This window comes from Marmota flaviventris, chromosome 12, assembly GCF_047511675.1.
Source record: "Marmota flaviventris isolate mMarFla1 chromosome 12, mMarFla1.hap1, whole genome shotgun sequence".
NCBI lineage: Eukaryota > Metazoa > Chordata > Mammalia > Rodentia > Sciuridae > Marmota > Marmota flaviventris.
In genome coordinates, this window is record NC_092509.1 from 77,087,852 (window position 1) to 77,111,205 (window position 23,354).

Sequence of the window (23,354 nt, forward strand, 5' to 3'; positions counted from 1 at the left end):
GAGTGGGCTGCTCTTCCCTTCAAGGTGGTCTCCCGGCACCACACTGTTGCCAACGGCCACGAGTTGTTTGAAGTCTCAGAGGAGAGAGACGAGGAAGTTGCTGCGTTTTGCCACATGTTGGATATGTAAGAGTTCAAGAATGGGTGGGGGCTTGGAGGATTGGGGTGGGGGAGGAGGGTCACCCATTTCTGAACTTACTTTAGAAGGAAGAAGAGCCTCAATTCAGAGCTATGAGATGCCTCCCAGATCAGGTGTCTGCAGGGTTTTTGAAATCTTAGAAGCCTCATATTTTTATTAAAATTCATCCAACAGTCCAGTCGACCTCACCACTTTAGGCCCTGACCCTCAGTGGCCCTTAGGAGCAGATGCACCCCAGGTAAAATAAGAGTGTTCTCTTGAACTGAAAAAAAAAAAAAAAAAGGAAATGGATTCATCAGAGTTTTCTGTTAAACTTAATATGGAAATCTTTGTCATTTGGAACTCTCTCTGCTGTTCCACTGTGGGAAATATTTTGCAACTGTAGCAGAGAATGAAGAGGCCAGTTTCCCACAAGCTGCCTCCCCACAGCTCCCAGTCTGGCCTGCAGACCCAGAGGGCTAAGCTGAGTGGGGACAGAGGGACCCTTGGCCAGGAGGGTTCCCACAAATCTCTTGTCGACTACTCTCTGAAGGCACAGCAAGGGCCCTTCTCCCTTTTCCTGCACAGCCTTCGATCTGGCTCTGATATCCAAGACTACTCCCTCACCGGATATGTCTGGAGCGCTGTAACCCCAAGCCCAGAACACCTTGGGGATGAGGTCAACCTGAAGGTGACAGTGTTGTGTGACAGCCTTCGGGAGCCACTCACTTTCACCTGCAACTGTAAGTTAGGGAGGGCATGTGAACTGGGGGAGGGGTAGCTATGTTTTGGACTGTAGTTATGAACCTTTGGTCTCCATCCCACCTCACCTTGTGGACCATGGGGATGGAGAGCAGTGGGAAAGAGACTGGCTCCGGGGCCATCTTTCTGTGTCCACAGCCACTTTCTTAAACCCCAAGCTGTTTGTTTGCCTGCATCATGTGGTTGGCAGTGATGTTGGAGAGGGCTTACTGGGGACAGGAGATCAATAGGGGCTGAGCCCTGCTTACCCCTTGCCCACCACTGTTGCTTTCCCCACCCTGCTCTTTTCAGGCTCCTCCACAGTAGACTTGCTCATCTACCAGACCTTGTGTTACACCCACGATGAACTGAGGGAAGTGGACGTGGGGGACTTTGTACTAAAGCCCTGTGGGCTGGAGGAGTTCCTTCAGAAGTGAGTGAAAGGGGGCAGAGGCTTGTGGGTGGGGCAGCACCTGCCTTCTGGAGGCCTGGGGTGTAGGGCTTGGGAGAGGGCTAGGCTCCTGCACTGGCAGCTCCGCCCCCTCCCTGCAGTCAGGACTCCTGCTTTCTGGGCACACTCCCGGCCACGTTGCACTTTCCCCAGGAGCTCCGTTTTCCAGCAGAGTTGGCTGGATCCTAAGCCAAATCTGCTGTGGAAAGTGCTTGGAGCTGGGATTAGGCAAAGTTGAGGTCCTATCTGCTTGCAGACTTCTGCTCGAAGAGATGTGCATACTGGGGGAGGGTGGTTTCTCCTCTCCACAGGATGTGTGGTGTCTTCACAGCTGAGGTAGCAGGACTAGGCAGAGGCGCCCTCGCGGAACCTAGGGGAGAAAATACAGTTGCTGTCTTCCCCTTCCCCTGCCAACACTCCTTTGTCCCGCTGGCCCATGCAGCGGGTTGTCCTCCTCCCAAAGGCTGGCTTCCAGCTCCTCTTCAGCCAGTGCCCTCTGCAGAAGGCAGCGTCCCTGGAAAGTGTGATGTGGACCAGCTGAAGCAGCCCCCTTTCTGCTACCCCAGGGCTCTGGAGGGCTGGGCTGCAGGGGAGGCAGAGGCAAGGTTCCCACCCCTGGCTGGTACAGTTGTGTGGCAGCAGACAGATCAGGTTGGCCACTGCCCAGCATTTCCAGCCACTTGGAAGAAGCAGGCCCTGGGAGTAGAGAAAGGTGAAAGCCACACTCCTTCCATCGAAGAGCCTGCTGGGTACCGCCACTCACTCCTTCTTGCAGGCAGGTCTAGATACCAAGATAGTCACCCATGACTAGACCACAGGATTGGTAGTCAGGAATGGAGATTCATTTTTTTGACTGATTTCAACCTTAGGGATATTGTGGGGTCTTTGACAAGCCCCACAACTCCGGGGACACATTCAAACATGCCCCATGTGGTTCTTACTTATGTCCTTACTTCCCCTAGAGGTAATAATAGGGGTCTGAGGTCATGATGTTGTGACAGGGAAGCCCTAGGCAGCCTCCACTGTTGGAGGAAACAAGGGCCATCGTGGGTCAGTTGGGCGCTGGGAACACCATTACGCTGGCTTGAATTTTGGCTTGCCATGAACTCGTTGTGAAGTCTGACTTTCAGTGTCCTCAGAAAAGAATGATGAAGGTTTGGGTTGGGAGTGTAGCTCAGTGGTAGAGCACTTGCCTAGCATGCACGAGACCTTGGGTTCCATCCACAGCACCCCCCCAAATATATTGGTGAGGATTAAATGTGAGAGGGACCCAATGAGCAGTCAGTGAATACCAGCAGGAAAAGATCAGCCCAAAGAGAGGTCTTAATGGGGCTCTGGATTAGACACGTCCCACCATTTCCCTTGCAGCACCCCTAGTCCTGAAGCCCCTAAGTCCAGAAGTAGTAGGAGATGTCAGGTTCTGCCTCTCTGCCAAGACCCAGGTAGAATATTACCAACATAGTGGGACAGGGTCAGTGGTCCTAGGGTCACACCCCTTCCACTCTGTCTTAAATGCACCCAAAGAAAGCCTTCCACGGAGAAGGTCAAGCAGGCCCCTGGAGACCTGGTCCAGCAGCCTCTCACCTCCTGAAAGTTCTTGACCTAGCCACAGGCTCCTGACATAGGGCAACTGCCCTGCAGTAGGGGTGGCAAGGACCCTCTGGAAGTTTCAGAAAATCGCTAGTCCCGAGGAACCCCTCAGGATTCCTATTCCATGCCTGGCAGGAGGGGCTGATATTGGTGGTGGTGGTGGGGAGTGCTGGTCCAGGATGCAGGCTGCTCTCAGATAAGGACCTTGAGACACTCCTAGGGGAGGGTTGGGTTTCCTGCCACCTCCCCCACCCCCACCACACTCTTCCTTCCTCCTAGACACTCCCGCCAGGGCCTGCCCCTCTGCCCCGCCTCCCTACCCCCAGGCTTTGGCTGCTTTTCAGTCTTAGCAGTTTGGGCTCCAGATTAGAGGCCAGGCCCCTCAGGATGTGGAGAATCCCCTAAATCCTGACTGGATTTGGATTGGCCTCCAGTCCTGCACCTCCACTGGCTTCTGCACATTCCCCTCCCTTTCACACCCCTCCCCTCCCCTCCCCTCCATTTTTGGCCTAGATTCCCAGCTCTGCTGAGGAAGGAAGTCCGTTTCCGGCTTCTGTTACCCAGCTGCTGAGACCTGGCCCAGGCTGCAGTGTTGGCCTGGAGGTGGGACTCCCTCTGCCCTTTCTTGTGGGTTTCCTTTCTGATTAAGGTGTGATTTGGAAGTGAGGAAGGGGCTGGGTCCCAGAGGGGCTCCCTAGGCCTCCTCCTCTAAATTGAGGTGGGGAGGAGAGTCTCCTGTCTGGATGCTTGAACACTGTGAATAGTATGCACGTTTTTAGGAAGTCCAAATCAGGCGGGACCCCCAGAGGAAGAGAGAATCAACTTGGGTGAGAATAATCATGATGGATTTGCTTTGTTTGGGACCAGCGTCTTAGTCGTTAATATAGAAAGAGGGTAGGAACACAGAGCCTGGGCACAGTGGATCTCTCTTGGTTGTCCTCTACACCGAAGCTAAGAGATGGGGTGTAAAGAGCTGTCCCCTGAGAAACTCCCTCTCTTCCCCACTCACTCAAGCAGTTCCCAGTCTGGAAATGAACCAGTGATAACAACACAGGTACTAAACACTGAGACAGCCAATATGTGTACAGCCCAGGGTTGTTTGGATAGATCCTTATGCCTTCCCCGACTCCACCATGACATTTTCCAGGAGCCCAGGGTAGGGCCTGCAACACAGGTCCTAGCCCCACTCGGACTCCTCCGGTTTCTTCCTGGTTCTGTCTCCCCAAGGCTAAGGTATGTATCTCTTCCCAAGGACTCTCTAGGATGCTAATGGCCTTGTCCCCCTACCCCGCCAGCAAACATGCTTTGGGCAGCCACGAGTATATCCAGTACTGCCGCAAGTTTGATGTTGACATCCGGCTACAACTCATGGAACGGAAGGCCGTGCGCAGTGACCTGGCCAGGACGGTCCGTGTGGGGAGTGGTTGTTGGGTGCCCAGCGCCGGGGAGGTGGAGAAGTGATATGGGGCACGTTAGGGGAGTGGAGTGGGAGTGCTGAGATAAGGGCATCACCCCTGCTGAGCAGAGTGCTCTGTACACAGGTGAATGATGACCAGAGCCCCTCCACCTTGAACTACCTCATCCATCTGCAAGAGAGGCCAGTCAAGCAGACCATCAGCAGGTGAGTAGGGGACCTGGAAAGAATGGGAACCCTTGTCATCAGAGCCTAATCCCTGAGCAGAGGACAGGGAGGGAAGGAATGGGTCTGCCAGAGCTGGGTCTTTTGTGACCTCTCCTGTGATTTTTCTCTGCCCCCAACTCCCAGGCAGGCCCTGAGTCTTCTGTTTGACACTTACCACAATGAGGTGGATGCCTTCCTGCTGGCTGATGTGAGTACATGTCCTGCAGCTGGCCCAGGGGAGCTGCTGGAAGCTCCTCTGCCTCTTACCAGGGCTTCCTGGGACCAGCCAGCACCACCAGGCATCTGGGTAGAGCTGAAACCTTGCTGGCAGAGTCCTTCTTTCCATCCCCCTAGCTCACAGGCCAGCCAAGATCACTACTGGCTGTAGAGCAGCTGGCAAGCGTGTAGAAAGGGGTTTCGCTCCCAAATAGAAGAAGTAGGTCAGGAAGTGTGTGCTGATCCCTGTCTCTGGAGTAGGACATCTCCAAGCAAAGGGAACTAGAGTTGTCTTCCCAGTGCCACACTTGAATGTGCATTGGCGTGTGCATCCCACTAGCAGTGTTCAGGAACCTTGGGCTTGAAAGGTTTCATTGAGCTGGTGTCACAGGTAGAAAACCCTCAGGAGGTGGAAGGTCCCAAATGCAGAGGGGCTAGCGCCCTTTCTACCTAGACTGGTGAGGAACCTCACACCTCAGAATTATGAGAATAAACATTTGCCCAAATGTCAGGAAGCTAAAAGCAAATCTGCTTTGAAGTGACCTTCAAAAACAACCTTCCCTGCTGGGCGTAGTGGTGCACACCTGTAATCCCAGTGGGAGGCAGGATCACAGGTTCAAAGCCAGCCTCTGCAATTTAGAGAGGCCCTAAGCAATCGGTGAGACCCTGTCTCAAAATTAGAAAGGAAAAAAAGTGTGTGGGGGAAGAGCTGGGGATGTAGCTTAGTGGTCAATTGCCCTTGGGTTCAATCCCCAAAATCAAATAAAAAAATCAAAACAACTCTCGCTTCATTGATCTAGTTAGCATCGTGGATCCTTCCTTCTGGGGAGCTGGACTCTGTGTCTAGCTCATCCTCTCCCCACTGCCAGAATCCCTTCACCAGTAGCCTCTACTTAAACTTTGCAATGACGAGGAGAGAGTTCTCTGACCATTCTGCGAATTGTGGCCCTCCCTGTGCTGGCAGGTGCTAGGGATAGAAAAGTATAAGAAATTTCTTAGCCTTTGGGCAGCTCGTGTGATTAGAAAAAAGCGATAGTTGAGTCGAGATAAAAGGACAGCAAGGAGTTAATGAGGAGCCCCTGGAGGGTGCTGGAGAGGGCCACTGACAGGGAAGCCCTTGTCAAGGAGCTGGTAGAATTTTTTCTGGCCCTTAATTTAAATTAATCAGGGCCAGACAGGAGAGGGGATTCCACATGAGGAAACACGGGAGCCAGGTGCAGGGGAAGAGTATAGAATGGGCTATCTATGGAAGTGGGATGGGTTGGCCTGGAGGTTGTGTACTGAGTTATGAGAAATCAGAAAGTGGGCAAGGAGGCCTGCACGGTCTCTTTGGCCTCATTACTCTTCCCTACAGATCGATTTTCTTCCAACTGCAGGCCCCTGAGGGAGACCTGTGCATGTCTGAATAGTAGAAGTGGCCAGGGGCAGACCGATGAGGCTGGGAATGAGAGGTGGTTGGGGGAATGGGCTGGGAACGTGGGCCTGGCTCATTTAACACCAGATTGTTTGCTGTTTGCGGATGCGGGATGTTTGAACACGAAGCATGGATTCCACTAGTTCTTCCTTAGAGTCATTATCCCCTACACTTCCCGACTCATTCATTTAAGTGGGGAGGGGGAGGATTGGGGGCCACCAGTGTGAGAGCAGAGCTGCCAAGCCTCATGGTGTGGCCTCCCACAGGGGGACTTCCCGCTGAAGGCCGACAGGGTGGTCCAGTCTGTCAAGGCCATCTGCAATGCCCTGGCTGCTGTGGAAACCCCTGAGATCACCAGCGCTCTCAACCAGCTGCCCCCCTGTGCCTCCCGCATGCAGCCCAAAATCCAGAAGGTAAAGAGGCCCGGGCATTTGTAAACGTGGGGAAGTGGGAGAGCAATGTTCATAGGTTACTGCGTTGCTGGTTGCTGGGGTGACTAGGTGACCTTTTGCTAAAAAGACTCTTCTTGCTACTTCTATCTTTTAAGCAGTACAAACACAAGAATTCTTGGAAAATGGATGCCAAGTGCATCCCCTCTTCGCAAGGATGAGGGTGGGCCGGGGCCTGCCCCTGGGACAGATTGTGCAAGCCCTGGCCAGTGAAGGCTTATTCACAACCACCCGGGCGTTGCCTCACGGTCTGCTTATCCATCAGGGTACAAAAACCAAACCCGGAGGAGAACGTCCCAAGAGCCAGGGGCTCTGTGACGCCACAGCGGGGGCTGTGTGCCGTGCAGATGGGGCCGGCGACACAGACACTGTGATCCTCTCAGCCGAGTGGCCTGGGGTTGGGCTTTTTACTAGGGTGGATGCTATGACGATTTTTATCCCCATCAGCTCCCTCTGTCCATCATGCGACTCTGGTAGAAACCATTACTCCATCCTCCCTGGGGAGTCTCTGCTCCTCACATTTCAGCCCAGCCTGGCCCAGATGAGTGCAGCTGTACAAAGCCCTTTTTCCAGCTGTGATGAAAAAGGCCACGGTCCTGAAGCTCCCTCCCTCTTCTTTTTACCCAACAGGATCCCAGCATCTTGGCAGTGAGGGAAAACCGAGGTAAGGGGACTGCTGTCCCTCTTTGTCCCTTAGGAGCAGCTAGAAACTGCCAGCTCTGCCTCTTTGATTTATGTGGCTGAGCTTGGCCTGCTCTGTGTGTGTGTGTGTGTGTGTGTTTCCCTGCGAGGTGTGGACACAGCTGGAGCCCACATTGCTTTCCACAAATCATTTTCTCATTATTGTTGCTAGTCATTCCTGTGGTGTCCCTGGAAGGGGTGATGAGGTGGGATAAGTGTGTGTGTGGGGGGGGGAGGAGTGAGGTGCAGCCAGCCTTCCCACCCAGATGGGAAAGCTCCCACGTAAGTACGTAGGCTGTGCTTCTTCTCCAGGCTGCTCACAGCCCCTACGGTTCCAATTTAGAACAGATCTTGGGAGAGTGAGAAAGGATTTTTCACTAGGATTTCTCTAGGACTTCCCTGTTGAGACTTTAATACAGAACTTTGCCTTAAAAGCCTATGTTGCTGGAAATCGTACCGTGATTCCCAGTCTTTTAGGTGTCATGGACCAATAAAATGCCCCAAAAAGTATTTGGGAGACCAACACAGAATCACCAGCATTTTTTTTTTTTTCTCTCCACATGCCAAACTCAGAGTCTTGCACATGCTAGGCAAGTGCTGTACTGCTGAGCTACTCCCCCAACCCTGCGAGCTTTTGACTTTGCCAAGAAATGACTTTTTGAAACAACTGACAGTTTCTCAATACTATCATTTGCTAAAAGGAAGAATATTTGAACACAATAATATAAGCAGTAATATGTAAAAACAAGGACCATGTTTGAAACCAAGTAGCTTATTTCTTTATGCAAAGCTCAGGATACCCTCCTTCTCTTTTCCCATTTCTTTTTTTCCTTTTTAAAATAATGTCATTGTATTTTTTATAACTTTATTTATTTTTTGTGTAGTGCTAAGGATGGAATCCAGGTGCCTCACACAGGGTAGGCAAGTGCTCTACCACTGAGCCACAACCACATTCCCCCCTTTTCCCATTTCACCATACATGAATGAGCTTTGTCACGGCAGTTAGGAACGGACAGGCATTTGGGGACCACTATCCTAGACTTGCCCATTCTGGCTAGTGCCACGATGACAAAATGGTGCTTGCCAAGGCCTCATAGTTCCTTCTGACCCCTTTCTTTCATAGAGAAGGTCGTGGAGGCCCTGACTGCGGCCATCTTGGACCTTGTGGAGCTGTACTGCAATACCTTCAACGCAGACTTCCAGACCGCAGTGCCTGGGAGCCGCAAGCATGATCTAGTCCAGGAGGCCTGCCATTTCTCTGGGGCCCTAGCCTTCACTGTCTATGCCACCCACCGTATCCCCATCACCTGGGCTACCAGGTGAGTTGATGCTCAGTACCCTCTAGAGAGCCACCTGAGCTTAACTTCCTGTTGGCTTCTCCCCTTCTGTCTACCTACGAGTGACCTCACATGACACTCAGTGCTAGGATGTGTGGCATTATGGTACAACAGGGCTGAGGGGGTGAGCCAAGTGCCCGAGGGGAATCCAGGCTGGGACACTGCTGAGAGTGAAGGTCCTCCCGAGATGGAGAAGCACCTGCCATTCCTTCTCAGCGCTGTCTGCCTCAGCATCCCTGCCCCCTCCAGATCCAAGGCCGGCTGAGGGAGACATGCGACAGATGGCCAGTTCCCAGATAGAGTGCGTGCCCCAGGCCAATGACTGCACTCCCCTGCAGACAGCACAATGGGAGGGGCGGGGAGGTGGGGGATAACCCTTTGTCTGGGGTTCCTTAGGCCTGCAGGGGTGGGTGGGTGGAGGAGACCGTTCATTTGGTAATCCTTAGCTCCTCCACTGGGTCCCCAGCATCCGAGGCCTGGGGGAATAGGCATTTGGTCCCACCCCACTCTTACCGGGCCCCTTCCCCCTCTCTTCCCTTCCCCTTCTCTCTTTGTTCCTCACTTAATGTATTCCTCTGGGCGATTGGCAGAGAACAAAGGAGGCAGCCTGGGAAACCGGGGCCTTCTCTGACCTCTTCTGTCAGGCACCTGTCATGAGCCACAGGGACCCCCATGTGTTGGCATTCATGGCCGCATATGTCGTTTTCCTCCCCCACCCGCTTTCTTGTGCGCATATGTATGCACACGCGTGCACGCACCCACACAAACATACACATGCGTATGTGTTCGGGCACACCCCGGACTGAAGCTGACCTTGAAGAGTGGGCTGGATGGCCATTCCCGTTATAGGAAGAAAAATCTCAGTGCTCAGCTGGGAGTCTGCTATCAGCAGAGGGATTCAGATTCTCTCTGAGCATGCTTCCTCCAATAATGCTTGGTTGGCCTGACCTTGACCCATGTTTCAGTTTCCAGAAACAGAGCACTTCTACTGGGGGGAAGTGGGGTTTGGCAGGAAGGGGATGCAAAGGTTTGGGTGACTGAGACGGGTTTTGGGGGTTGACTTCCTTCTGTCTTTCGTAGCTATGAAGATTTCTACCTCTCCTGCTCCCTCAGCCATGGCGGCAAGGAGCTGTGCAGCCCGCTGCAGACCCGAAGAGCCCACTTCTCCAAGTATCTCTTCCACCTAATCATCTGGGACCAGCAGTAAGCGTCCCCCCATCCCCCCACCCCGGCTCCTGTGGATCTGCTCATCCCTGGGAATGTTCTTGGGCAAATGAACAGACACAGACTGGGGGCGAATGCCTGGGTTAAACCAGGCTCCCTCGCTACCCTAACCAGACAAGTCACTCATCAACCCCGAAGTCTCCATTTCATTAACTCTTCAATGGGGACATGTAAAATTTCTACCTCTCAAGTTGTTAGGAAGATCCAATGAATCGTGTCCATAAAAGCTCTTTGCAATCTATAAAGGGCCATGTAACTGTTAGTTGTTAATTTAAATAATATCTCGTTGCTTTGATCTTGTCTCTCTTAAAGAGTTTAACTAGTCTGGGGGACTCTCATCCTCTCCCTTCTTCCCAGAGTTCCCTTAGAATAGGCAAATGGTGGCTGGGGGTGGTGGTACACACCTGTAATCCCAGGTCCTTGGGAGGCTGAGACAAAAGGGTCACAAGTGAGCCGGGTATGGTGGCGCACTCCTGAATCCCAGAGGCTTGGGAAGCTGAGGCAGGAGGATCACGAGTTCAAAGCCAGCCTCAGCAATTTAGTGAGGCACTAAGCAACTCAGTGAGACCCCGTCTCTAAATAAAATTCAAAATAGGACTGGGGATGTGGCTCGGTGGTCGAGTGCCCCTGAGTTCAATCCCTGGCACCAAAATAAATAAATAAAAATAAAAAGAGCTGGGAATGTGGCTCAGGGGTAGAGTGCCCCAGGTTCAATCCTTAGTACTGGGAGGTGGGGATGGGCCAAAAACAAAGAAAAGGCCAAGGATCTTGAGCTTTGTCCCCCACAGATAGAGAAGGGAGGTTTTCTGGAGAAATGAGATGGAGCCATGGAATAAGGCTCTGGTTCTAGTTCTGACTCTAATCCTACATTTTCTCCAGCTCATCTGTGCCTCAGTTTCTCAAAATGAGAAATGGGGACATTTGCTTAATTCGGAGGCAGTTGCAGCACTGAAGTAAGGTAGGCAGGTTGTAAATATGAAATCACAAATACAAGATAGTATTGATGGGGGCTGGGATTGTGGCCGAGTGGAAGAGCCCTTGTCTACCATGTGTGAGGCCCTGGGTTCAATCCTCAGCACCACATAAAAATAAATAAACAAATAAATGTCCAACTACAACTAAAAAAAATTTTTTTAAAAAAGATAATATTGATTACCATTTAATAATAATGGCAATTTGATGTCAGGAAGGTGGGGTTCAGCCAAGCAAAGCAGGAAGAAAATGGAGGTGAGGTGGCCTTGAATTGAGGTGAGGTGGCACGGCAGGTGTGGCCTGCCTGTGCCTTGTCTGTGCTGTCTCCAATTCCCCCGCCTCCAGATGGTCAGACCACCTCTTGTTTGCAGCTCCCAGCTTCCCTTCCCCAGACTGACTGTCAGGGTCCTCCTTTGCAGATGCTACTCAGGTATTTGGAGTGCAGATTAAAGAGACCAAGGAGGGTCTTTGGAGAGGCCAAAGACAACCAAATTGGTAGTCAAGAGTCTGCAAATGTTGGGAGGGGTGGAATCTGACATTTTACAGATGGACAACTGGGCAAACCTTCACACTTAAGTAATTCTTTTTTTTAAATTATTTTTTTAGTTGTAGATGTGAACATAATGCGATATTTTATTTATTTATTTTTATGTGGGGCTAAGGCTCGAACCCCAGGGCTTCACACATGCTAGGTGTGTGTAAGGCACGTGGTCTACCACTGAGCTCCAACCCCAGCCTCACACTTAAGTAATTCTTAGAGCAATAACTGCAGTTGCTGGTAAATCCGACAACTATCAGGGCTGGAGATACTCCTTGGAGACACAGGATCATTCCATTAAATGGCCCTTGAATTTCACTATCCCCTTGGGATTTCTTTGGCCTTAGTTACTGCTGATGTCCAGGAGAGCGGTGCTATTACAGTGTTCTGGCTCAGGAGAACCACAAGAAATTGTCTTTAGATACTTTTCTCAGACAGAATCAGAAATACAGAATCCGCCCAGCCTGCCCAGTGGGTCTCATTCTGTTCCAGGTCTGAGATCTCCACCTTGAATCTAAAGGGCCAGTCTCCTGGGGCGCTGCTGGCCCTGTGGAGGGCATGATCTCAGCCCTGCAATCCAGATGCTCCACCTGATACATGTGGGCCCTTCTTAGTCAAGACCATGGCATTCGGGAGAAGGCACCAAACTAGGGGGTTTGGAGCACAAGCTTGGCCTACCGTCCTCTCCTTCTTACTATAGATGCCATCCTGGGCAGCCATTCACTCTAGGATGGGGACAATTATAGGGCCTCCCCTACAGGGTTGTTGGAGGAGCAGTTAGGAGGAAACTGTAAGTAAAATACCTGGCTCAGCGCCCAGTGCATAGCAAATGCTTTCTTCTTCATTGTGGTCTTCTTAGCTGGGGGGCCCTCTCAGTTCCAGTTTCTCTGTTCCAGGTGACTGATAAAGTGATTGACACATGGAAGTATTTGTGCATGGAAACAGTATCTGTGTAGCCTAGTTTCAGAGCAGTGACCACAGCGTCACATAGCAAGAAGTACAGAGTATGTGCTCATGTCACACTACTGAAGCTGTTTCTCCTCTTCCCTGAAGAGGACACTGTGGGGCCAGAGGTATAAATTAAGTGGGCTCAGACTGTGAGTGGCCAGTCCAGGACTCGACCTGCCAGCACATTCTGGGAGTCCCCCTTGGAGGAGGCAGTCCTGAAGATGTGATGTTGAGGAATGGTGGCAGGCAGGAAGTTCAGGTCTTCGGCAACTTGGTGGTTTTCCTGAGCCACCCTGGGCGAATGTCCTGGGGACAGGCATACCAGATACATTCAGGGCCTGAGGAACTGGGTGCCTTTGTTGCATCTAGTGCTATGGTCTCAGCAAGAAAGTCTCTTCATTCTCCTTTTCCTTAAGACACTGCTGGAAGCTCCTCCCTTCCTGGGCGGCAAGAAAGGGCTGGGGACCAGCTCCCTCTCCTTGGGCATCAGGGTCAGCTGGTTCTGTCTCCCGTTGCCGCAGTACAGGGATCAGCTAACTCTCAAAATAGGCCCATGCTCTGTCACTTCTAGCCAAACCCTGGCTGGCATGTTCTCTGGCTGCTGGAGGGGCCCTAATTATAGCTGTGGGGCCCCCAGGGTAGCGGCAGCTGGGACGCAGCGGGCTGTGCCAGTCTGTGGCGACAGGCAGGAGCAGTACCTCACCTAGGTAGAGAGTCCCCTGGAGGAGACTGGCAAGGGACTGTGGGTGCAGGGGAGCTGTTTTATCTGAAACTGCTGACCTTGGGGGTGGCCTCCTGCCTCTGTGCCCTCTGGGTGTGAAAGTTGCTGGGCCTGGGCAGCAGGAGGGTGTGGCAGTGTGGACTTTGGCCCAGGGATAACTTCCGGGAAAGGTATGGCGGGTCCTCCCTCTTTCCACAGCTCCCCCAGCTGCAGCTCTTCATCCTGAGCGCAGGGAGTGGCGGGTGTGATCCAGGCAGAGCTGCCCAGGAGGGGACATCTGGGCGCGTGGAGCCAGCGGCCTGCCTCTCTCAGTCCTTTCCTTTTGTCCCTGCCAGTTGGCTTTCTGACCATTTGGGGACTTCAAGAAGCCCCTTCGCTTTGTCCCTTTAGCTTTGAGTTTGTTGGGGGTGAGAAAAAACCACCATGTGTCCCTGGAGCTAGGAGAAGGGACACCGATGAGGGGGAGGGCTGTGGGGGAGGGTGAACTGAGGGCAGAGAACACGGTGCTTCTTCCTGGTGTCTCTTATCGGGGTTGGCGGGGGTGGGGGGAAGGGGACTGTCAAATGGAAAGAGAGGACACAGGAGCAGCCCTGCTGACCCTCCACACCAGTCCTGCCCTCGAGGGAAGGAGGCTGGATTCTGAGGTGGCTCCAGCTGAGTCCTGTCAGGTACCAGGTATAGTCTTGAAATCAGGGAAGTTCCTGTTGCTGGCTGTGTCTACTGGCCCCAGAGACACTGTGTGCTTCCAGGAGCTTCTAGTAGAGGTTTTGCATAGTTTCGGACCATCCTGGTTCATCAAGAAGGTTCCCCTCGCAACATCCAGGAACACACCTCTGACACCCTAAGAGGGAGGCAGAATTCTCTGCTTCTACTTGACTTCCCAGGCTGCCTGTCCCTTGAAGCCTCCTGATTTGGTCTCCTGTCCTCCCTAGGATCTGCTTCCCAGTGCAGGTGAACCGGCTGCCTCGGGAGACCCTACTGTGTGCCACTCTCTATGCTCTGCCCATCCCCCCACCTGGGAGCTCCTCGGAGGCCAATAAGCAGCGACGGGTACCTGAGGCGCTGGGCTGGGTCACTACCCCACTCTTCAATTTCAGGCAGTATGTGAACCCCAGGGTAGCAGCTTCTTGGTTTGGGAGGGAGAAGGGGGAGGGAGACAGGGGGCTGAGTGCTGGACTAGCCAGCGTCCCTCAAGAGAGTTAGCTACGTGGAGCACACTGGTGAAGTTTGGAGTCCCTTTGGTCCCATCCTGGATGAAGGGCCAAAAGACAGAAATAGTGACCAGGACTGCTGATGTGACCAAGAGGCACTAGACAGGACTGGTGGCACAGACTGGCAGGTAGTGGGGAAGGGAGCATGGGAAAACAATGCTTCAGTAACATGTCACCTGGTCTGGTCACTAGAAGGACCTCAGAGGTCATCTAGCCCAGCCTCTCTACCTTACGAAGGTATCTCTACCACCAGGTCACTCAGGCCAGGGAGCAGTCAGCTCAGGGGGCCTCCTGGAGGGGCAAGCTTGGAGGAAGGAAGAGGCCTCAGTCTATGGAGTAGAAGTGAGGAAGGGTGGTGGCTTCCAATAGTGAAGACAGATTTTTGAATTGGGGAGCAGGAGGGAAGCCGTCCACTTAGCCTGTGGGTTTGTTGGCTCATCTCACCCTCCTTCCTTCCCGCCTAGAGTCCTGACCTGTGGCCGGAAGCTTCTGGGCTTGTGGCCAGCAACACAGGAAAACCCCAGTGCCCGCTGGAGTGCACCTAATTTCCACCAGCCAGACAGTGTCATCCTCCAGGTGAGACCCCAGTCCTTCTCTCCCCACATCGGACACCCTCAGAGTCAGATCCAAGTTTTCCCCCTTGAAGTTTGGTTTGGGACAGTAGAAAGTGCTAGAACTTGGCACAGGGTGATGGCATAACGGAAGCCACTGGGTGAATGTGGTTAGAGGCTGAGTGCTGTGGTTGCTGCCTCCCATCTCCTGGAGGTCAACTTTGATTTCAGGGAGCCTGAAGGTGGAGTCTGAGACCTTCCCCATCCAGGGCTCTGCTTATCAGAGTCCCCGTGTTGAACTCTCGTGCTTCTAAATGTCATCAAATCAGAGCTTCGCCTCTTGGGGCCTGAGGGGAAGCCTGACCCTCCTGCTCACTCAGTGCATTTGCAGGGTGGACCTCTTCTGGTGAGGGGAGCTTGTTAGATCCTAGGTCCAGTTAGTTACTAGTTCCCAGCTCCCCTTTGTTGTGACCGTGAGATGCTTTGGTATGGAATAGGGAAAAATCACAGTTGGCAGAGAATGGAATAGAATGATACAGAGTGGATGTTCCAGGTGTTTTGATCTCTGTCATTGCTGTGTACCCGAGGCTTAGAATAATGCACCAAATCAGGGCTCAGTAAACATTTGTCAAGTGGAGGAAAGTAGAACCCTTTTGGAGAACTGGCTCAGTGAGCTCTGATATCCACTTCAGGAGGACACCTGGTGGCACAGAGCACGAGGACCTAGTGTTGCAGGGCCTAGAATTGGTAGGACTCCCACTCAGCATGTGGTCTCCGCTGCCAGCAGGCCCCAGGTCCTGAGGGCCTCAGGAGCACCCTCAGGACTCCCCAGCCTCTGCTAGTATGCTCTCAGTGGCACCTGTTCAAAATTCTGGGGCTCGACACCTCACCCAGGAACCTCTCCAACCCAACTTCTTCCTCCCTTGCTCACTTTCCCTCCCTCTGTTTCCTTTGTGTTTTGTTGAAAGTTATCACTCTAAGGGACTTGGTGATCACCAAGTCCAACTGGGTTATTTTACAAAGACAGGGAAGGATGGAGCAAGGAGGCAACGCTGGACTGTGAGAGGGAGGGTGGGGACCCAAGGAGATGGCTGCCTCCCCTGTCTTCACTTTTCTGGGCTTATCCTCCAGATTGACTTCCCCACCTCAGCCTTTGACATCAAATTCACCAGCCCCACTGGAGACAAGTTCAGCCCCCGCTATGAGTTTGGCAGTCTCCGAGAAGAAGACCAACGCAGGCTTAAGGACATCATGCAGAAGGAGTCCCTGCACTGGTGAGGGCCAGGACACCCCCATATGTGGCTCAGGCTTCCCTAAGTCTCTCATGTTTTATCTGACCCTCTCTTACCCCTCAGCACTTGGTCCCTGTCCTGCTCTGGGAGTGGAGGTGGGACAGGATAGGCGTTGCCACGGAGACAGAAAGTGGCAGCCTCCAGACCTTCCTCTTGAGCTGACACTTGGAAAAGGGGAGAGGTTAGGAAATGAGGTCTGAGAATGTCCACGCCCACACTGGGGTGTGGCCAGGCCATAGCTGCCAAGAAGACCAGAGCTTTGCACCCCCCCACCTCATAAACTGACAAATGGTCTAAGGGGCTGCTGGTCTCACCTCCCTGCCTCTCTCCTGCCCCTTCCACACCAAGAGCCTTTGCAATTTTCTGGCCCTGTCACTTTCTAAAAGGGATCAGGTGTCAAGGCAAGCTGGTAGCTCTCAGGGTAAATGAGTCCAGGCTGATCTCATTCTTGGGGCTGTGCATTCACCAGGATGGAGGAAGGAGGGGTCACACTGGAGGAGCTGGTGGGGCCAGGCTCCTCCCCTACCTGCTCCCCACCTACCTCTCTGGCTCCTGCATAGCCCTGTGCACCTGCTGGGCCAGGGAATGAGAGAGGTGGGCTTGTTTCTTTCTTCTCTCGCTCATGTCCACCCAGGGTGCCAAAGTAGCTGAGTGATGTAGACCTCTTCTGCTCCCATCCCTCTGTTGACCCCTCACTTCATTAACCCCTCAGCTCCCTTCTCCATTAGACACCTGATCTCAGGCAAGACCCAATTAGTTGCAAGGCCTGTAAATCAGACAGCTGGCCCCGGAGGCCCCAGGAGGCCTCAGCTGCCCAGACCCTGACGCATGGGGTCCACTGCCCTCTGGTGGCTCTGCTTGGGAATGGTGCCCTCACCACATCTCCAGGAGGGGAAGCAGGTTTGGTATCCTTGGCCCATTCTTTGGGTCTACACCTGAGATGACCCTGAGTCAGCATCAAAGGTGAGATTTGGACCCTGCTTACCAAACTTTGCTTCTCTTTGGAATCACCTGGTCATCTTTTAAAAAAAATCTGGTATCTGGCTTGCTCAGACATTTTGACTTCATTGGCTTTGGGTATGACCTGGGCACAGAAAAGTCACCAAGCGCCTCAGGTGACTATATTGTGCAGCAAAGTTGGGAAATCCCAGAATGTCAGTGTGTAGAAGTTCCTCACCTTCTGGCTGACTCTGCCCCCTTCCCTCCTTTTCCCTCCCCAACCTCCCCCCAACTCAGGCTCACTGATGCTGACAAGAAGCGCCTGTGGGAGAAGCGATATTACTGCCACTCGGAGGTGAGCTCGCTGCCCCTGGTGCTCGCCAGTGCCCCCAGCTGGGAGTGGGCTTGCCTGCCCGACATCTATGCGCTCCTGAAACAGTGGACCCACATGAACCACCAGGATGCCCTGGGGCTCCTGCATGCCACGTGAGTTGAAGCACCCCCATCCTGACCCCAGGCAGATCTGGCCAGCCCTGGGGAGATGGTGAAATACCCGTAGATAGTCAGGGCTTTTGTGTTTCTCCTTAACAAAATTGAAAATTGCACTGTGAATTTCCATATGCCTACCACTTGGATTCTTTGATTGGCATTTGCTTTGTGTGCTTTATGGTATATCTGTCCATCCTTCTATCTGTCAGTCCATCCTATTTTTTAATGCATTTTGAAGCAAATTTCAGACATCAGTAAATTTCCTTCTAAATACTTTAGCACAACTAGAGCTCAATGTTCTGTTTTTTTCTACTGAGTCAACATTTACATATAAGGCAATGCTTGAACTTTACCTGTACATTGGCAGAGTTTTGGAAAATGCATAGGCCCTGAGGCTCAACCTGTGTGGCTTACTTCTATGTCAATAGTCTTCCTTCTTTCCCTTTCCCTAGAGTTCTCTAGGGACAAAAGGATCCAAGTCTCAGAACCCTGGACTATCTTTTCTAGATGGTACCTAGGATTCTCAGTTTAATTCTTGCTATTCTTAGTGATCAAAAGGAACCTGTTCTCTGACCTGTCTTTAGGACTGTCTGAGGCAATGGTTTTGTTAATCTCTTTTAAATGAATTCCACACAATACCAAGTATTAGCTTACATAAAATTCTGCAGCTCTGTTATTTGCCTGGCAAGCTTTGCATTAAAGGATATTATCAAGACAAATAATGCCTTAACCCACATGAGGGCTCTTCTGTGATGGGAATTTGTGGAAGAGATCTTTGGGAGTAGGGTGGAGGGCTTTGTCCCATTTTATTTAAATCACCTAAAGAATGAGCATGGCCACTCTCCTGCCCCTCCATGGCCCGTAGTAGACTCTGATCATGGGGAGTGTCATTCCCAAAAGTTGCTTTCCAGAGAAGGTGCTAGTTGTTCCAGTGGCTTTGACAGATCCCGGGAGACATTGCATTTGGTGTGAAGGACCCCTGAAGCTGGGTCCTCAAGGTACTGGGCTCTGTTTTGCAGCTTCCCGGATCAGGAGGTGCGCCGGATGGCCGTCCAGTGGATTGGCTCACTCTCAGATGCTGAGCTGCTTGACTATCTGCCACAGCTGGTGCAGGTGGGTGGGCTGACCTTCCCTCTGGTTCTGATAGTCTGGTCCCCAAGACCCCAAGTCAGTCTGCAGACTGTCCCTGAGAACCCAGGGTCTCCAGATTTCAGGCAGTTAATAAAGCCTTGCTTTGTTTTCTCTTGAGCAGGCCCTGAAGTATGAGTGCTACCTGGACAGCCCTCTGGTGCGCTTCCTCCTGAAACGAGCTGTCTCTGACCTGAGAGTGACTCACTACTTCTTCTGGTAAAAGCGAGTGCAGAAAGGTGGGAGGTAGACATGCTTTTCATACAAGAGTATTTTACCCCTAGGCATGTAGGTGTGGGGAGCTGAGTGATCTGGGTTCCAGGACATGGCTGAGCTGCCATGTGGCCTTGGACTAGCATTTTTCCTCAGGGAGATCTCAGTTCACCCCTGTGTAACTCCCACCCACAGCAGAGAGCTTCAGCGGGGCTTTGAGCTCTACTCAGGCAGGGTGGCTGGGTGAGCAGAGCATTCAGAGTATATTTTCTCTCCTGGCCATGGGGTGGATCTTCTGGGGAGCTGGAGCAGGGTGTGACCTGTCCTCCCCTACCTGCTGCCTGTGATCCCTTGAGCAGCCCGACCACCCCACTCCCTTCCTTGCAGGTTGCTGAAGGACGGCCTCAAGGACTCTCAGTTCAGCATCCGATACCAGTATCTGCTGGCAGCGCTGTTGTGCTGCTGTGGCAAGGGACTGAGGGAGGAGTTTAACCGTCAGTGCTGGCTTGTCAACGCCCTGGCCAAGCTGGCCCAGCAGGTCCGGGAGGCCGCCCCATCTGCTAGGCAGGTGAGTGGGCAGGGCTGCCTCTACCTGTCTCCATTTCTAGTCTGGAGCTGCTGTGGCCAGTAGTTTACCTCTAAGCCTTCTGAGCAGCAGGATGGCACTTGACCATCTCTGATTTAGAAGCTAGAAGGAGGTGACCGTGTCTATAACCCACAGGCCACAAACAGATAGTCTACAACCTGGATACAGTCTACCAGTACGATTTTCTTTTTTCCTTGCAAAATATCGAAATTTTTATTTAGCCATTTGCCTCCGAGGCTAAGCACAGTATGTAAGATGCTCTCTGCACAAAGCAGCCAAAGGGGCAAGTGAGGGCTGAAATCCAGTCATATTTTGTTCACTGTGCTGTGAGCCATGCTCAGGGCTGGAAAGGGTGCCAGAGGCTCATTCATCTGTCTACATGAGGCACCATATTAGGCCAGCAGCAGCATTCCTGGTGGCTGACATCTAAAAATTGAGAGATGTTTATATTAAAGTCTACATTGGTAGCTTCCCTTGGTAAAGCCTGGGCAGCACTTTCCCTTGGTGATTTCACCTGCTCTCTCAGTTTTGTGGCCTGCTCCCCACTGTCTCTCTGTCTGCCTTGCCTGGGTAGGTATTTGGACTTGCTGCTCACGTACTGAGCCAAGTCAGAATATAGTGGGGGTGGTTTTGCTTCCCATGGGTCTCCTGGATGTTATCCATACTTCTCAGGAGTACCACTAGGCACCTACCCTGGTAGAGGCCTGGTTCTGTGTGGAGCCTGTGGGCCCCTCACTTCACCCCAACTCTCCCCCGCTCCCTGCCAGGGAGTCCTCCGCACCGGCCTGGAGGAGGTGAAGCAGTTCTTTGCCCTCAATGGCTCATGCCGCCTGCCACTCAGCCCCAGTCTGCTGGTGAAGGGAATCGTGCCCAGAGTGAGTGACTGGTGGTGGGTTTGGGGCTCTCAGAGTGGGGAGGGCTCAGTGAAGATGAGGTCCTTGCTGACCTGGTTCTTGAGAGAGAGAGAGGAGGGAAAGTGTATTAGTGGCCTCTTCAATTCTTAACCCTAATGTGTGTGGACCTGGCAACTGTGCTGGGTGAGCCTGGGTCAGTGTCTCTCCCCAAGGGTGTTGGGGATGACGTTGGGGAAGGTGATGATGGTGGTAGCTATTGGCTGTCATTTCCCGACACCCGTTGCCTGGCGCTGTTCTGCATTTCATCCTTAAGACTCTCGAGAAGTCGTCCTGTTGTGATCCTCGTTTGACAGAGGAGTAAACTGAGGTTGATGAGATGTGGGACTCACGCGAAGTCAGGAAACTAAAAGGAGTGACTGGAAGGAGAGAGATGAGGCGCTGGAGGGGAGGTCCTAACAAGCCGAAGACACAAGGGCAGTGAGGAGAGGGCATGAGCAGGTCTTGGGGGGCACTGACAGCAGGAGGGTGGGCAGCATCTTGATCCAATGGGAGAGGTCATCTTCCTTCCTGGGCATGGATCACCTGAGCCTGGTCACTGCCCTCTCTACCATGCAGGACTGTTCCTACTTCAACTCCAATGCAGTCCCCCTCAAGCTTGCCTTCCAGAATGTGGATCCACTGGGAGAGAACATCCGGGTCATCTTCAAGGTGAGGCTACTTCACTCAGGCCTGGTGGGGTGAGGTGAGAGAGAAGGAGGGAGCCCAGTGGTGACAGGAGTGACCCCAGGATGGTCACTGTTCTTCCCTCTGTTCCTCAGTTCCATGCTGTGTGTGTGTGTGTGTGTGTGTGTGTGTGTTGCTGGGGATGGACCCCAGGCCTCGAGCGTGCTAGGCAAAGTGCTCTACCACTGAACCACATCCCCACCCACCATGCTGCCTTTTTAATATAGGAAAGACTATCAGCTCTAAAAGGATTTAGATGTATTCCGCATAACCCAGAGGGGCTAAGAATAAAATGTTAGGTGTTGTAGAGGCAAATGACAGCTCACTTTATAGAGGACTTTCTAGGAAGCTCAGCTGCCCTGACAATGGAATGGGTCAGGTGATGATCTGCTTGTCCCTGGGGGTATTCCAGCAGAGAATGAATGACCATGTGGCAAGGATATTAAAGAAGAAATTCACAGCCAGGCATGGTGGTACACACCCATAATCCCAGTGACTTGGGAAGCTGAGGCAAGAGAATTGGAAGTTCAAGGCCAGCCTCAGCAACTTAGCGAGACCCTGTCTTGAAATAAAAAATGAAAAGGGCTGGGGATGTAGCTCAGTGGTAAAGTACCCCTGGGTTCCCCTCGTAACAAAAGAAGAAATAACATACCTGGCGCAGATCAGACTAGACAAACTCTATGTTTCCTTCTAAATGGTACCTGTGAGATTCTGAGAAGTAAATAATGATCTCAGAGTGTATAGGCTAGTAGACTTCCTAGCAAAACATGGGATTGGGGCTGAGGAAATTGCTCTGTGGTAGAACAAATGCTCAGCATGTGCAAGGCCCTAGATTAGTCCCTAGCACCACACGCACACACAAAAAAATGTGCATGTATTTTTGTAGATTATAGTACCTATTTATTTTGTATATGTTCCAAATCTGGGATAAGCTTTCAAGTTTTACAAAGCCCTGATGATCAGGAGGGGTGCTTGTGGAAGAGGAACCTGAATTCAATTCAGGTGGGGGTACTATTTGGATAAACTGTGACAGCTACTGGCCCTCTCCGCTTCTCTGACCTAGTGTGAGCTGAGTGGGCAGGTCAGAGGTGCAGGCTGGGAGAAGTGGACAATTTCTCTCTGTCACTGTAGTTTGGGCTCCTGGGAGATCTGGAAGCTGGAGGCCAGGGGTTGGGGACACATGGCAGAGATGGGTTTGGGTCATTTTCTTCCTCTCTCCAGTGTGGGGATGACCTTCGCCAGGACATGCTCACCCTGCAGATGATTCGCATCATGAGCAAGATCTGGGTCCAGGAGGGGCTGGACATGCGCATGGTCATCTTCCGTTGCTTCTCCACTGGCCGAGGGAGAGGTGAGCTGGGAAGGCAGGTGAAGGGAGGCAGACGGTGTGGAGGGGACCCCTTTTCTTCTGCTCGCTCCCCAACATGTACTTCTCCAGGAAAATGAAAAGGTCAAGGTTATCTCAGTAAAAGCTGTGGAGTGGCATGGAAACAGAAGGCAAGGGAGAGAGACTTTATAAAATAAAATAGACTTGGGGACATAACAACTTAATGTGTCATGTAGACTTTGGATCCTGATTCAAACAAACCAACTATAAAGGCTTTTTTTTTTTGAAAATTTGAGTTCAGACTGATTTAAATTAGATTAAAAAATAATCATTCATTTTTTGGATGTGACAATAGCATGGTGATGGTGTCCTTGTTAATTAGACTTGACATCTTTGTGAGTGAAATGATATGCCTGGGTCTTGCTTTTTAAAGTACCCCAGCCAAGGTGGTGGGAAGTGGGGAAACTAGTTGCGTAGGTGAAATAGACAAACAAGATTAGCAAAACGTCTATATAAGTTTTGAAGCTGGGTGATGATTACCTATGAATTGCTGAAACCACTCTCTTTATTCTTATATCTTATAAATTTGAAGATTTCCATAGTAAAAGGTGCAGCAGCCATGAACTGAGAAGACCAAGGGGCTCATGGTCTGGAGGAGGAGCTTTGGGGTGCAACCTTCCTTTCTTCCATTCCGCTTGCCTCCTAAGCAGACTTTGTCCAAAGGCCTTGGAGGGAGGCACCCAGCACAGCCTCTCCCTTACAGTCCCCTTCACTCTGCTCTGAGCGTGATCCCAATCCTTTCTCTCACAGGCATGGTAGAGATGATTCCTAATGCCGAGACTCTACGCAAGATCCAGGTGGAACATGGGGTGACCGGCTCCTTTAAGGACCGGCCCTTGGCAGACTGGCTGCAGAAACACAATCCTGGAGAGGATGAGTATGAGAAGGTAGGATTGGGAGCCTTGCAGTCCAAAGCTGGGGTGGGTGTGCATGATTGGCATGTGGCTCTATTATTGCAAGA

The 23,354-nt window shown here is 52.0% G+C and overlaps 1 protein-coding gene across 1 annotated transcript in view; it reads left to right on the forward strand.

Annotated features, from left to right (window-relative positions):
- Nucleotides 1–23,354, forward strand: part of Pik3c2b (phosphatidylinositol-4-phosphate 3-kinase catalytic subunit type 2 beta) — a 62,301-nt gene that overhangs the window by 24,378 nt on the left and 14,569 nt on the right. Inside the window, exons 3-23 of the mRNA XM_027945624.2 lie at nt 25–125; nt 706–860; nt 1,171–1,291; nt 4,195–4,306; nt 4,441–4,520; nt 4,665–4,728; nt 6,417–6,563; nt 7,230–7,263; nt 8,404–8,599; nt 9,698–9,820; nt 13,953–14,120; nt 14,696–14,807; nt 15,914–16,056; nt 17,311–17,499; nt 18,522–18,615; nt 18,755–18,849; nt 19,231–19,411; nt 20,197–20,304; nt 20,899–20,991; nt 22,228–22,357; nt 23,144–23,280. Of these exons, the coding sequence (XP_027801425.2) occupies nt 25–125; nt 706–860; nt 1,171–1,291; nt 4,195–4,306; nt 4,441–4,520; nt 4,665–4,728; nt 6,417–6,563; nt 7,230–7,263; nt 8,404–8,599; nt 9,698–9,820; nt 13,953–14,120; nt 14,696–14,807; nt 15,914–16,056; nt 17,311–17,499; nt 18,522–18,615; nt 18,755–18,849; nt 19,231–19,411; nt 20,197–20,304; nt 20,899–20,991; nt 22,228–22,357; nt 23,144–23,280 (2,583 nt within the window). The remainder of the gene's footprint in view (nt 1–24; nt 126–705; nt 861–1,170; nt 1,292–4,194; nt 4,307–4,440; nt 4,521–4,664; nt 4,729–6,416; nt 6,564–7,229; nt 7,264–8,403; nt 8,600–9,697; nt 9,821–13,952; nt 14,121–14,695; nt 14,808–15,913; nt 16,057–17,310; nt 17,500–18,521; nt 18,616–18,754; nt 18,850–19,230; nt 19,412–20,196; nt 20,305–20,898; nt 20,992–22,227; nt 22,358–23,143; nt 23,281–23,354) is intronic.